Source organism: Callorhinus ursinus, unplaced genomic scaffold (assembly GCF_003265705.2).
Source record: "Callorhinus ursinus isolate GAN/ISIS: 27379988/994484 unplaced genomic scaffold, GSC_fseal_2.0 scaffold83, whole genome shotgun sequence".
In the NCBI taxonomy this organism is placed as follows: Eukaryota; Metazoa; Chordata; class Mammalia; order Carnivora; family Otariidae; genus Callorhinus; species Callorhinus ursinus.
The window spans coordinates 2,178,323-2,192,483 of NW_027397145.1; the positions used below are offsets into that span (position 1 = coordinate 2,178,323).

At 40.9% G+C, this 14,161-nt stretch overlaps 1 protein-coding gene across 2 annotated transcripts in view; it reads right to left on the reverse strand.

The window, feature by feature from the left end:
• Positions 1–14,161, reverse strand: part of KDM3B (lysine demethylase 3B) — a 65,817-nt gene that overhangs the window by 31,319 nt on the left and 20,337 nt on the right. The window contains exons 4-8 of one of the 2 annotated variants that reach the window (XM_025852146.2): positions 12,433–12,538; positions 10,625–10,749; positions 8,953–9,027; positions 5,980–6,579; positions 236–1,472 (exon numbers count right to left, since the gene is read on the reverse strand). In XM_025852146.2, coding sequence (XP_025707931.1) covers positions 236–1,472; positions 5,980–6,579; positions 8,953–9,027; positions 10,625–10,749; positions 12,433–12,538 — 2,143 coding nt within the window. The remainder of the gene's footprint in view (positions 1–235; positions 1,473–5,979; positions 6,580–8,952; positions 9,028–10,624; positions 10,750–12,432; positions 12,539–14,161) is intronic. The other variant, XM_025852147.2, reaches the window with a different exon arrangement.

Here is a 14,161-nt window from a genome sequence, read left to right on the forward strand (position 1 = left end):
GGAATTATTACACAGGTAGATATCCCTCTTTAGTAACACTGCTGGGTTAGACGCAATCCTGCCCTGAACCAAAAGGTCTGATGAGGGGCCTCTACTGGGCCCTTCTGGGCATGTTATTCTACATGATTACAGAACTTTCCATCAAAGAAAGGGCTTCTGCTGCCCAACAGCACAACAGGCAGGCATTCAAGGCTAGTGCCCGAGCCAAGCCAATGGATAACCCCAGCAAGATCACCTTTCAGGGGGGCGGTCCGTGGCCGGCCCTTTGGGGCCTGCTTCCCTTTGCCTTTGCCCAGCAATAGCTCAGCACTTCGCTCCCCATTGGGGCCCAACTTCCCCATTAGGTGCTCTGGAATCCCCTTCAGGCCAGTCTTGGCCTGCAGCTGCTCCTCAGAATCGCTCAAATCTGACAGGTCACTGTTGGTACTGGAGTCCGAGTCCTGTCTGCAAGCCAAGCTTCGCTCATCCAGTGAGAACCTTTTCACAGCTTCAAAAGGAGCTTTGTTCTCCTGTGAAAAATCTGCTGGGGAGGACAGAAAGCTGCCTGAGTGCCTGCCAAAGACGTTACTAAAGGTTTTGAGGAGGGGATTGTCCTGCTGCCCAGGCCCCACAGTTGGCCTCTCCTCTGTGGGGCTGGAGGAGAGAGTAGGCATCTCAATGGGCTGGGTGAGGCTGCTGGTGGGTGAGCTGGAGCGGCCATTCCCCATGGCAGAGAGGCTCGGACCTCCGGTGGTAAGAGCTGACCCCAGAACACCAGACACCAGTTTAGAGGAGTCAGTTGTGATGAAGAGGGTTTTCTTCTTTGCTAAAGATGCCGAATCTGTAGAGGAATGAGCCTCGGGCCAGCTGGGTGCTGCCTTAGAGGTGACAGTGGTAGCAGAAGAAGAGCTACCTGATGCCTGAGATGCAAAGCTGCTGAAAGGGCTATGTTCAACTTTCTCCACAAATGCAAGGAAAGGGTTAGAGGGCTCTTCTCGGGACAGTTTAGGGGGCTGTAAAAATAGATTTTCATGACTCTCCGGGGTGCGGGCATTTAGGAGGCTCCGTGGGAAGGCTGGTGTGAGGGTGGGCATGGACTCTGTAGGCACCTTCCGATCCACAGAGCTGCCAGCCTTAGAGCCTGATTTAGTGTCTGCTCCAAGAGTGGATCTGCCTTTACACAGGCTCTCAAGGCTTTGTTTGAATGAGTCTCGACTGGAGGAATCATCAGCCAAACTCTCTGAAACGGTAGTGAAGTAGTTACTGGTGGGTAAAGTTTGGGACATGCACTGAAAAAACAAGTTTTTGGAGAGATCAGAGTCTTTCTGAGACTCTGGTGCAGAGCTACAGCCAAAAGAGAAGCCCAAAGGTTTGTTCTCTGTGGCTAGAACCCCATTGGACTGGCTCCTTCCACTTCCAAAAGTCAAAGGTTGTGATGAACTTGGGAGAGATGCTCCAAATCCAGAAGAGGCCAGAACAGTGTTTCTTGAATTCTGAAAAGAAGATAGCCCGAGTTAATGACGCTGCTTTCTCTTGACCACCTCTTTCCTGGACTTAGGCCAATGTTTCTTGTGGGTCAAGTCAACCTTTCTCTCCTACAATTCCATGAAAACTGCTCTTATAGGGGCGCCTGGGTGGCTCCGTTGTTAAGCATCTGCCTTTGGCTTAGGTCATAATCCCAGGTCCTGGGATCAGCCCCACATTGAGCTCCCTGCTCAGCGGAGAGACTGCTTCTTTCTCTCCCTCTGCCCCTGCTTGTGTTCCTGCTCTCTCTCTGTGCAAATAAATAAATAAAATCTTAAAAAAAAAAAACCAACAAAACAGGGCGCCTGGGTGGCTGTTGGTTAAGCGACTGCCTTCGGCTCAGGTCATGATCGTGGAATTCCAGGATCAAGTCCCGCATCGGGCTCCCTGCTCTGCGGGGAGTATGCTTCTCCCTCTGACCCTCCCCCCTCTCATGCTCTCTATCTCAAATAAATAAATAAAATCTTTAAAAAACAAATAAACCTGCTCTTATAACTACATCTCACATTAAAGAAGCATTAAGGCATTAAGGAAGAAACCTGCCACAGGCCACACAGAGGGCATCTTTAACAGGGTGAGCTAGAGATAGCAGAATGTCATTCATCCTGCCACTCCCTTGGTTGTTGGCCAACTGGCTGTCACAGCACTAAGAGGCTGTGTAGGCTTCTTAGTTTCTATTTGGAAAAGACTCTACCAGGAATTGGAGAAAAGGGTTCCTGAACAGACAGACGGCAGCTTTTACTGTGAAATGAATTTAGAGGCCCTGTAATATTAATCCACTTCAATGGCCTCAGCTATTGTCAAAGTGTTGATTTATTTAAAAGTTTTGATTTATTTAAACTAACTGCCCATCTTACAAAAGTAACTTCAGTACCATCACAAGCCCACTGTATATTAAGGAAAAATATTCTCTGTATTAGTCTGAAACTCCCTCAGATGGATGATTTTAGAACTTGGCCATTCATTTATGAGCCCAAATCAACCTAAAAGTTGAATATGTGTTCCAATTAAAGTTAGCCCTAAAGACGTTAAATTATAGAAAGCACACTCATGGGGAGCCTGGGTGGCTCAGTCGGTTAGGTGTCTGGTTCTTGATCTTGGCTCAGATTTTATTTATTTTGACAGAGAGACAGCGAGAGAGGGAACACAAGCAGGGGGAGTGGGAGATGGAGAAGCAGGTTTCCCACTGAGCAGGAAGCCCGATGTGGGGCTCGATCCCAGTACCCTGGGATCATGACCTGAGCCGAAGGCAAACACTTAACGAATGAGCCATCCAGGTGCCCCTTGGCTCAGGTCTTGATCTCAGGGTCATGAGTTCAAGCCCTGCACTGGGCTCCACGCTGGGCATGGAGCCTACATTAAAAAAAAAAAAAGGGAGGGGGAGAGAAAGAAAGCACACTCATCACTGAACCCTTTTGTTATCATTAGGATCTAACAAGCCTCAAAAGAGGAAAAGTGTAAACACTCATACACCCACCAAACTTAAGTATTCAGTCTAACAAATTGGAGAGTGAAAAAAACACTTTCCGGGGCTCCTGGGTGGCTCAATCGTTAAGCATCTGCCTTTGGCTTAGGTCACGGTCCCAGAGTTCTGGGATCGAGCCCCACATCGGGCTCCCTGCTCGGCGGGAAACCTGCTTCCCCCACCCTCCACCACTCCCCCTGCTTGTGTTCCCTCTCTCGCTGTGTCCCTCTCTGTCAAATAAATGAATAAAATCTTAAAAAACAAAAAACTTTCCTTTTTTTCCACCCTGAAAATGTTAACTTCTGCATGTAAATAAAAGGTATGTGTGTAAAGGGCAGAATCCCTGTCATATATATTACACATCCATATACATGCAAAGAGAAACGTCCATAGGCAGGTCTGAACACTTAAAATCAACTTTCAGGTAACAGAGGATGCTATCTCTAAACATTCATTTTTAAAACACTGGTAACAAAAATTATTCCAGGACTGCTTAACAGGTATCAATGGCTTGCTTCTGGGGTGATGAAAATTTTTGTTAACTAGAAAGTGCTGATGGTTGCACAACACTATGGATGTACTAAATACCACAGTATTATAACACTTTAGTTAAAATAGTAAATTGGTTACTTTTCCAGAATTAAAAAAATTAGTCTAAAGGAAATGGCTATTGTCCAAAGGGGGGGTTGTTTACTTAAGGTATTCTTTAAATATGCAAGAGGAGCCTACATTAGGACTTCCTTGGGGTGGCACAGAGGCACGAGAACCAGGCTGGCCACCTATGGCTTGCCTCCAGTTGACATCTGCTACAGAGGCTGCTTCATGGCAGTTTAGAGTTAAAAACCTGAAGTTCGTTTGTTTGTTGATTTATTTAAAGGTAAACTCGACACCCAACGTGGGGCAACCCAATGTGGGGCCACCTAATGTGGGGCTCAGAGATCAAGACTCACTCGCTCTACTGAGCCAGCCAGGCGCCCCATTATTCTTTTTCTTTTCCTTCCCACTTACCAACAACTACTGACTTAAACCCCCTCCCAACAAAAAAGAAGAGAATAGAAAGACACAGCCCTAAGGGTTGGCTGTTGTTTCTTTCTTTTTTTTTTTTTTGACTTTATTTATTTACTTCATAGAGAGAAAGTGAGAAAGAGAGAGCGCAAGTGGGGGAAGGGGCAGAGGGAGAGGGAGAAGCAGACTCCAGGCTGAGCATGGAGCCAGACATAGGCCCTGATTCCAGGACCCCAGAATCATTACCTGTGCCAAAGGCAGATGCTTAACCGACTGAGCCACCCAGGCGCCCCTGGCTATTGTTTCATTAGCAGAATTTGGCCAGGAGCCTTGACACCTGCATGACTCCAACAATCCAGCATGGGCAGCTCAGGTTTCACTACTAAAGTTACCCTTTAAAAATAAATATACACATGAATGAAAAATAATTTGGATGGCCTTTCATTTTCCTTCAAATGATTAAATTTTAAATCCTTTTTTTATAAGAAACCGAAGACAAACTGGTTTCAAATTAATTTTTAGGGCAAGACGTTTCCTGGAGGCTGTGTCCCTATTTTAAGATTTGACATCATAGTGGAAACATCCATTTCTGTACTTTTAAATCAGATCCCAGGACAATACTTAGGCTGCCACACTACCAAAATCACTGATACAGTCACAGAAACTTCTGCAACTTGTTTGGAAAATGCCCTCTGAATCCACATTTCCTCTATTCAGCTTTGCTACCCCAAGAATAACAGCATTCATTGTGTCTCCTCCTGCAGCATATAAAATGTGGTGTACTTTGTAATCCCCCTTTACATCTACACTGCCTTTGACATGAACTGGATTTTAATTAATTTGAGCAATATGATGACTTATACACAGTGGACATCCACATAAGATCTTCACCTAATTTTCTTGGGAATGCTGGTCAACTAACAGAGGACAAACCCATAAACAGTGCAAAATTTGCACTTATAGGCCTTCTCCTCTTCTGCCTGGACCTTTCACCTCCTTCCCCACTAAGGATTCACAAACTCCATCTCCTAGGAGGGGAAGAACTCAGATGAAATGTATATGCCATGTTTTACCTGGCACTGTTATACCTAAAATGATTCCATCTTAAGCACTGAGCTCCTTCAAATAGGGATTTCAATTCTTTGTTTATAATATACAGTACTTAGCACACAGTAGTTTCCTATATATAATTTAAAAAATCATTTATATTTTGTCTTTGTATTTCATATTCCAGCTTGAGGAAACAGCCAGTCTGAAAAAAAGATGACTAGCATCATAAATCATTCTTTGGTGAACCAAAATAAGAGTCAAAAGACTGTAAGAAATGATTCTGATATTGTTTCAAATTTGACTGGGGAGCCAACGTGGTGTTAACTCATAATTAACAGAAGTTCCATTTCAGCAATGAACATGTGTATTGGATAAAGAACATAGTTAAGTTGGATACTACTGTGATTAATTCCATCAAATTTTCCAGTTAAGCCTTAAAAAGAGTAAGTTAGGAAAAAAAAACTTTTATAGCCATATCAAATCATGGAAAGAAGCCTAGCCTCAAAGGGAAATACCATAGAAGATGATGAACTAAAAACAGGGGATGGTAATAGTCGCTTTCACATAGCCTTAATTATAGCGTTCACTGTTACCAACTGTAATTCATTAACCTTGCCTCTCATAGGCCTGGTAGAGGCTCAACCACTATGTGAACTAAATAGATAATTGAATTAAAAAGATTCCCCACCAGATCTCTTTGAGTATCTCATTAAATTGGGTTTTATAATCAGTTTTTGATTAGTGCAATTGTTCAGGTGACTTTTAAGAGCTAATAAAGTTATTAAAATATACACATTTGCCCAACGAGCAGTAAAGGACTATTCAGAGTATAATTTAAGCACATCTCAGAAATACTCCTTCCCTGTGGCATTTTAGATGCTGTTTAATGTGTTAACATTAGAGTAGGGTAAAAGAATGAGCCCAAATCTTGCAAATCTGCCCCTGAAACAACTCACCTCTCCTGGGGCCTGTAACCGGCTGCCTTTCTGTTTGTCCGGCCCAGTCCCTGCTGCAAGGCCAGTGTCTGAGATCCTCACCGTGGTTGGGGTGGAGCTGGCGGCACTGACCACAGCTGCTGAAGCCACCAGGCCCTGGCCAACTTGTTCCAGTGTTTTTCCTGCCTCTTTGTTTTCGGCTCCACCCACCTCTGGGGCCAAAGGTGTTTGACCTGTGGCTGTAGAATATGGAGTGAAAGGTACAGGTGTGTCCCCACCTACAGGCTCATCCTGCACCACCAGAGTCCTGCCGTTTTCTTTGGTGTAAGTGGCAAAGCGAATGTTGCGGTTAATCTGGGGGACAAATGTAGTCGGTGGCTGCTTGGCTCTCTGATCCAGCCCTGGCTCTCCACTGGCATTCCCTCCTTTCCAGGGCCCTCGGCTCGCCTCACCTCCATCGCTCCCATTACTGTCTACTTCACCCCTGTCTCCTTTTAATTTCTTTGATGCAGGGTCACACCCAGAGTCCGAAGCACTTTTCCTCCTCCGGCCATCTTTCCCCTCTATGCTCTCTCTCTTCTTCTTTCCTTTGGAAGATTTTACTGCTTTTAACGTACCCCCCTACAAAACAAAATTCAAAAAAGATTTATTATAAGGAACCTTCCATCCTGTGAAAACCATAAACCGTTAGCTCTTTCCCATCTCTAGAAGCAGATCATCAAAGCAGGCAGATTGCTACATTCCAATGCCAGCTCTAAGACATCCCCTTAGTCAGAAAGCTCCAATCTTCCTGTGACTCAATTTACACATGTATTCAAGATAATGGTTACGAGAGATTAACTCACTTGGCAAACCTTCCCTTAAATAAAACGCTTCCTCAAATGGACTTTTTTGAGGGTTTGAAAAATCTGTGGAATTTCATTCACAAAAGAAGACTGCTAGTGCTAGGATGGGAGCTCATTTGCCCTTCAATGAAAAAAAAATCTGCTTTATTTCATATTTTTCTCTTTATTTGACTGAAACTGGCATTTCAAGTATTGAAATATAAAATCTCCTCTATTCAGAAGTCACTAAAAAACTGGTGACAACTTAACAATAGGAAGAGTAACATTTATGAGTCTGTGACCAAAGGGAAAGTGAGTCCAACACAGGCAGGTTTGGATTGCTCTTGTGGACACTTTTATAAAGAGACAATCTCCAGAACTTATTTCAAAGTATTAGACAAAGGAAAGCAAAAAAGGCAGGCTACCATAGACCAAACAGCCAACTCCCTTAGCTCTTCCAATAATTTCAGCCTATCTCATGAAATCTGACTTGTGCCTTAATTGAGAGGCCAAGCAACCTTAAAAGATCAGAAGACACAATTCCTCTCTCTAAATAAACTCCTCCTTGTGGGGAAAGGGGCTTGGAACTCAGCTACCATTCTCTCAAGAAATCTTTGTGCTGCAAGAACTTTTATCTAGAACATTATTAGAATGGTATCCCACGAGGAAGCAATGCCTTTTATTTTTTTTAAGCTTTATTTAGGTACCTTTCAGATAGTTTTACTCAGATAACGTGTGTCGGGGTGGCAATAAGCTAGTGACACACAGTTATGCAGCCATTAATATTTACCAACTTCATTAATCTTACAGCCCTTGAATATTTATAGCTTCTTTGTAGAGATCTGTATTTTGTTGTAACATATAGCTATTATAACTGCAACTTTTTCAAATTTTATATTTCTTCTTGCCAGTTCTAGTTTCTCTACTCTTGTTTTTTTTTTTTTTTTTTTGCTGCCTTCATTTCCATCTTTTTCCCCTTAATTTCATTCTATAGCTCTTAACAAAGCTCAAGATTTACTTCTGTTTCCTCCATACTTTTGGTAATCTGCTTCTGAAAACCATAGATCTCGCCTCTTATGCATCTAGCCAAATTGCTGATCTTGGCTCATTGCAACCTCCCTGAGCAATAACTTAAATGTATGTCCTACTTCCAGTGAGCTACTCACATGTGAGTAGACAGCATAAGACATGGAGACCAGTACTCTCCAGTTATATCTGACCAGTGGAATAGTGCGTGGCATTTAAGAGGTACTTAGTGAATGAATGAAGTAAGGAAGGGAATAAAAAGGGGCCCAACACACCATCAAAGTAAAAGATATTTTCAGTCATGCAAATAGTCAAGAGACTTATCCTACTTGTGGCAATATAATATATAGTAAAGAGCTATTAAATTTAACCCTGATTCTTCTTTTCCTAACTTGATTTTGTTTTATCAAGGCAAGAATGACTGGATAAAGATGAGAAGAACCATATCCTTAGCAGGAGTAGCCAAGACAGCAATATTACAGAGATGCTAAGAGACTATGAGGAACATGTGGCTAAACAGCTGTCTTGTCAATGTCTTAGTGAAAAGAAATTCACATGGCATTCCTTGATTGGTTCAGACACTGGTTTATTATATATCTTTTTTTGGGTTATGATAATTCTGAATGAACCAAGAGCTGGCCTGATTCACAGTAATTATGGAGTAATCCACTGTGTGCTGAGCACTGAACTAGGCACCTGTTTGATTTATTTCTTCTTGGGATACAAAATTTCAGACTTCTTGGAGCTCACTACCACTAAATAGAAAGAAAAAGGATGCAGCTTCTCCATTTCTTATTACTAGGTAGGTTATAAATATTACTACTGCTTGTTACAGCTTTAACTGTCTACTATATCTTTCAAATATATCAAATATACCTGTCCTGAAAGAATGTAAGAAGAAATAGGCCATAGAGTTCTAAAATGGTTGGGTAACACAGCCATGATTAAAAGGGTTTGCTCCAACTATACTTCCTTCTTGAGACTATATTCCCTTAACTAGACAAGACTTGGAGAGAGCAAGAAATGTACAGTGGCCAGAGTGGAAACCTGAAGGGCATCCATGGATAACACAAGCATGAGGAATCTGCTTAATAAGATAAAGAAAGATCATGAGTCTGCTCAGAGACTCAGTTGACTACTGTACCTCGCTCTGAGTAGTTGAATTATCCATCAGCATCACATGGATCAGTCTGGGATCTACGGACTTGATCTCACCACTCTAGAGTAGAAGAATAGCAGAAAATATGAAAAAGGGGAGAAAAAAGACTTAAGCCTTGTCCAAAGACATAATTACGTATTCTTCTATAATCCATGTAATTATCTCTTTGTTTCTACTCCCAATAGAATGAAAGCTTCACAAAAGCAGGGTTCTCTACTATCTCATTCACTGCCAGAATAACAATATCCAAAAAAGGTCAGAAATATTGTAAGCACTCAAATATTTGTTAAATTGATGAATCAAAGAATTGAGTTCAATGCCCAAGTGTCTCTTTTAGAGACATTAATTTCAAATTCTGCAACTCTAAAATCTTCCTATTCTGTACATATCAGAAAGTAAAAACCTACAGAACCGAACGTCATTAAAAGAACCACTCTATCAATAAACAAAAACACTGGGGAGCAGCTGATTTGACACCCTGTCAGATTTAATGTGCATATCCTTTGATCTAGCAATTATATACCTAGAAATTTATTCCAATATGTGAAGTAGTGTATAATATTATGTTCAAGGATATTCACCGCAGCATTATTTGTATTACTGAAAATACTGGCAATGACGTAAATGTCCATCAATTTTAGATTAAATTAGTTATAATATACCCATTCAGTGGAACAGCATGCATCTTTTTTAAAAGGATGAGGCAAATTTCTATGTATATTTATACAGAAAGATGTTGATAATCTACAGCTAAGTAAAAAAGGTAAATTATAGAACTATATATATCACATAATCCCATTTATTAATAAAGTATGGCTCATATACTTATCACATAAATTTATAACATGCAAATATTACAACACACACACACAAGATGGTTCAAAGAATATGGAATTCATACCAAACTATTAATGGTGGTTACCAATGAGGGGAGTGATTATTTGTGATTATTTGCCTAGGAGAAGGGGTGGCCTCCAATATCTACTTTATTTATATGTATTTCTGACATTTTAAAATGAAGATTAGTAATATTTTTGAAAACTCAAAAAGGAATTAAGTAAAATCATTTACGCTTACATTACATGTGACTGCTGAGAGCAAATCTGAAACCAATTCAAAGACAGCACAAATACATTTCTGTTTGTCTCAAAACACTCATCTGTTGTTTTTCCTAGACAATTCTCCAGGTAGCTCTAGATGCAGTGCTTTATTTATATTTACTTCATTAGAAATGACACATTTTTTTTTAGCATCTATAGGGGAGTGGGTGTAAGTATTACAGAAGCAAATGCTCACTGACTAGATTTTAAACTACTAACCTTTATGGATATGATAAAATAAGGACAATACCACTTTATATTTTTATGTTAATGTTTTACAGATTTCAAAGCACTTTCCAATATATTATCTCAGTTCCCAAAACAGTGCTGAGGTGGGGCTGGCGGAGTACCGAAATATCTCTTAATTTACAGATGAGAACAATGAGGAAGAACAATTAAGGAAGTTGAACAGCCTTTCTCAAGGTCATACAGTCATTAAGTGAAAGAGCCAGAGCTAGACCCCAAGTCTTCTAATACATAGTCAAGTGCTCCCTTTCTCTACACAACCCTCTGTAAGGGGATGGATGAATCTTAGAGGAAATAAGCCAAAACCTCACCTCAGTTACAGAGACCTCCATAAGACGGGTGATGGAGTCTTGATGGCTTACAACACCATAGAGCCAACTTTCTTCCCCCTCTGGCTGGTATACTTTGACCCTGTGACCTTGGACACTGTAGGGACCTAAAGGAGAGATTAGTCAGTACTGAATATGTTTGGCTGAGCTATAGTTCATGATTGTCTCTAAAAGTATAAGGAAAACTATTTGGTGTAAATATTTAGCCTTTCCAACTTGTAAGGAGTTGAATAAATGAGCAATTTCAGATTTACCATACTCAGCAATTCAAAAACAAAACACAGTTTTTCCTAGTGATCTTTGTAAATTCTGTTTATTTGGAGATCCCTTAGCATTTCCCAGATCTGATTTCATCTTATCTCAATCTTCCAGTTGCACAAGTAATACAGGAAAAAGAACACTTACAAATAGAAACTACAGGTAGTAAAAAAATCTATCAGACATATCTGATCTGACATATACATATAAAAGATGAAGGCCAGGAAGTTGAGTATACTATTATGTTAAGTGACCATAGGAATGATAACCATTTACACTCTGCTGACTTTCAGTAACAGTAGGTGGAGAGTTCAATTTATGAGGTTTCCAGCCTCTGCACTAATAATAGTCTGAACAAATATAGCACCTGTCTTCCTAGGAACACAGAGTTTTAAAGATATTACTTTATCAGCAGGTAATGTTACCCTGCAATTTCAGCTGTCCCTCCAAAAAGAACAGATTCTCTTGAAGGACAGTTTCTCTCTTCTCCATATCTTGTATATTTGAGACTATATAGTTAAATCATTACTGATTTTAAATTATTATCTTTCAGAACAATAATTAAGTTTCCTCAATTTTCCTATACATACACCCATACATCTCCACCTCTCATTCTGTCCACTCAATTTTCTTCTCTCTGCTATCAATTTTACCTCACATCCCTTCTGCCTCCATATTTTTCCTTGATTACTAAACATCACTTTATCCTGATACTCTCCTTCTCCCAATAAACCAGTTTACTTACCTTTACCCATTCAGATACAGCTTGACAAAAGAGAATCAAAGACTCTATTTCACTGAAAATCACAATTTTCAAGAGGTTCAGAATGGAAGAGGAGTAGATGTACAACATGAAGGGAAGGATAGTCTATTCTTTATGTGGAATCTTGGGCAAATCTGTATCTGAACTGGAAAAAGCTAATAATTCTTATCATTCTTAAAAAAACTAACACGTTGTTAATGTGAAGGAGTCTGTGGACACCTTCTTTTATGAACGTACTTGCACTCTAAGATGTTATTTATGTTAATAGTCTTTACTCCTTGAGAACCTCACAGACACTGAGCTCAATAAGGGCAGAGATTTTCTAGCTCTACCACCTTAACACTGTGTCTAGTACAAGGTCTGTCCTTTTTCTCTTTCCAAGTAGGCTCCACGCCTAGCATGGAGCCCAGTGCAGGGCCTGAACTCATGACCCTGAGATCAAGAGTCAGATGCTTAACGGACTGAGCCACCCAGGCGCCCCCAAGGTTCGTCCTTAATAAATATTTAAGAAATGGGAAAAAACCCAACAGAACAAAACTCACAACAAAATTGGATAGTATGAAATGTAATTAAAGAGGAAAACGGGTCTGAGTAAGATCGTATTTTTCCAAACTATTCTAGAGATTTAGCCAACTGCACACTCTTGACTCTCCCCACAAAAAGCAGCACAAATGTTTAGAGTTGCATGGTGTCTTCCCCATTCAATCACTTTCAACACTGATCACATACCTGATTCAGGATTCAGGGACAGAAGACTACCTGTTCTTACCTCGGCTGAATATCTCTTGTAGCTTCTGGTCACTGATCAAAGCATTAACTGTATCTCTCAGTGCAGCATGTTCCAAAAGAATCTGGTTTTGGCTATCTGTTCCCATCTGGTAAAGATAAAAGAAGAAAACAACCAAATATTAAAATGAAAGCAATAGTATCTAATCAGATTAGAAAAATCATACCCTTGAGGAGCTCTACACCAGCATGGCCCAAGAATGTTCTGTAAAACTCTAGTCTCATGAGATGTTCTGCAAAAAATAACGATGCTAGGATCAGTTAGATTTAGGAAATATTACCTACTCTATCTTTCTATACACAGTAGTATATTAAAGGCTCTGAGAAAACATGGAAGAAAAAAATTTGTTTTGGTCAGTGTTTCTCATACATATCTGATCACAAAATATCTTATTCCATGTAACTCTTTTGGCATATTTTGGTATTTATCCAACATTTACTGAGTGCCTACTCACAGAAGCACGAGTATGGCAAAGATGAATAAAGCAAGGGTGGTGAGAGGAAGTGAAGCCTAAAGAGGGAGGAAGACATATCAACAAAGAAATCATCATTAATATTTCACACAACATTGTTAAGGAAATACTGCCCTTGGCTGATTCAATAAGACAGCAAAACTCTTAGAAGTCTCCTAATTTTTAACCTTCAGACAGTAAACCTTACAAGTGAGAAATAAATTATTACCATCCATAAATTCTGAAACTCTAACTCGGATGCTAGTTTGTTTAAACTACTAACTTATCCCTTTTCTTTGTAAGTAGAAATAAACTTAAGCTCTTCAATATTTTTTTTTTAAAGATTTTATTTATTGAGAGAGAGAATGAGAAAGAAAGAGCACGAGATGGGGGAGGGTCAGAGGGAGAAGAAGATTCCCCGCTGAGCAGGGAGCTCTATCCGGGACTCCAGGATCATGACCTGAGCGGAAGGCAGTCGCTTAACCAACTGAGCCACCCAGGCGCCTTAAGCTCTTCAATATTTAATGCTGCTTGGAATCAGCCCAAACTTCCAGCTTCTCTGCCACTGACCTAAGTATATAGGCACCCTTTAGTTATACAAGGAGCCACCTCTGGGAAGCCACCTTCTCAGAAGACCCTTAGAATTGTGATCTTAAGGTTTTTTTTTTTTTAAGATTTTATTTATTTATTTGACAGGGGTGCCTGGGTGGCTCAGTTGTTAGGCGTCTGCCTTAGGCTCAGGTCATGATCCCAGAGTCCTGGGATTGAGCCCCGCATCCGGCTCCCTGCTCTGTGGGAAGCCTGCTTCTCCCTCTCCCACTCCCTCTGCTTGTGTTCCCTCTCTCGCTGTCTCTCTCTGTCAAATAAATAAATAAAATCTTTAAAAAAAATGCCTTTTTATTTATTTGACAGAGGGAGGGCACAAGCAGGGGGAGTAGCAGAGGGAGAGGGGGAACCCAGGCGCCCCTGTGCTCTTAAGTCTTAAGTGGTTTCAGGGTAGGGTGGGGTATGCAGGAGAGGAAACAAGCCTCAGCTAGTGAATAAACTTTCAAGGTAGCAGAGAAACTTTAAAAGGCACAGGGAGGGATGCCTGGGTGGCTCAGTTGGTTAAGCATCTGCCTTTGGCTTAGGTCATGATCTCGGGGTTCTGGGATTGAGCCCCACATCGTGCTCCCTGCTCATTGGGGAGTCTGCTTCTCCCTCTGGCTGATGCTCCCCCTCCTTGTGCTCTCTCACTCTCTGGCAAATATATAAATAAAT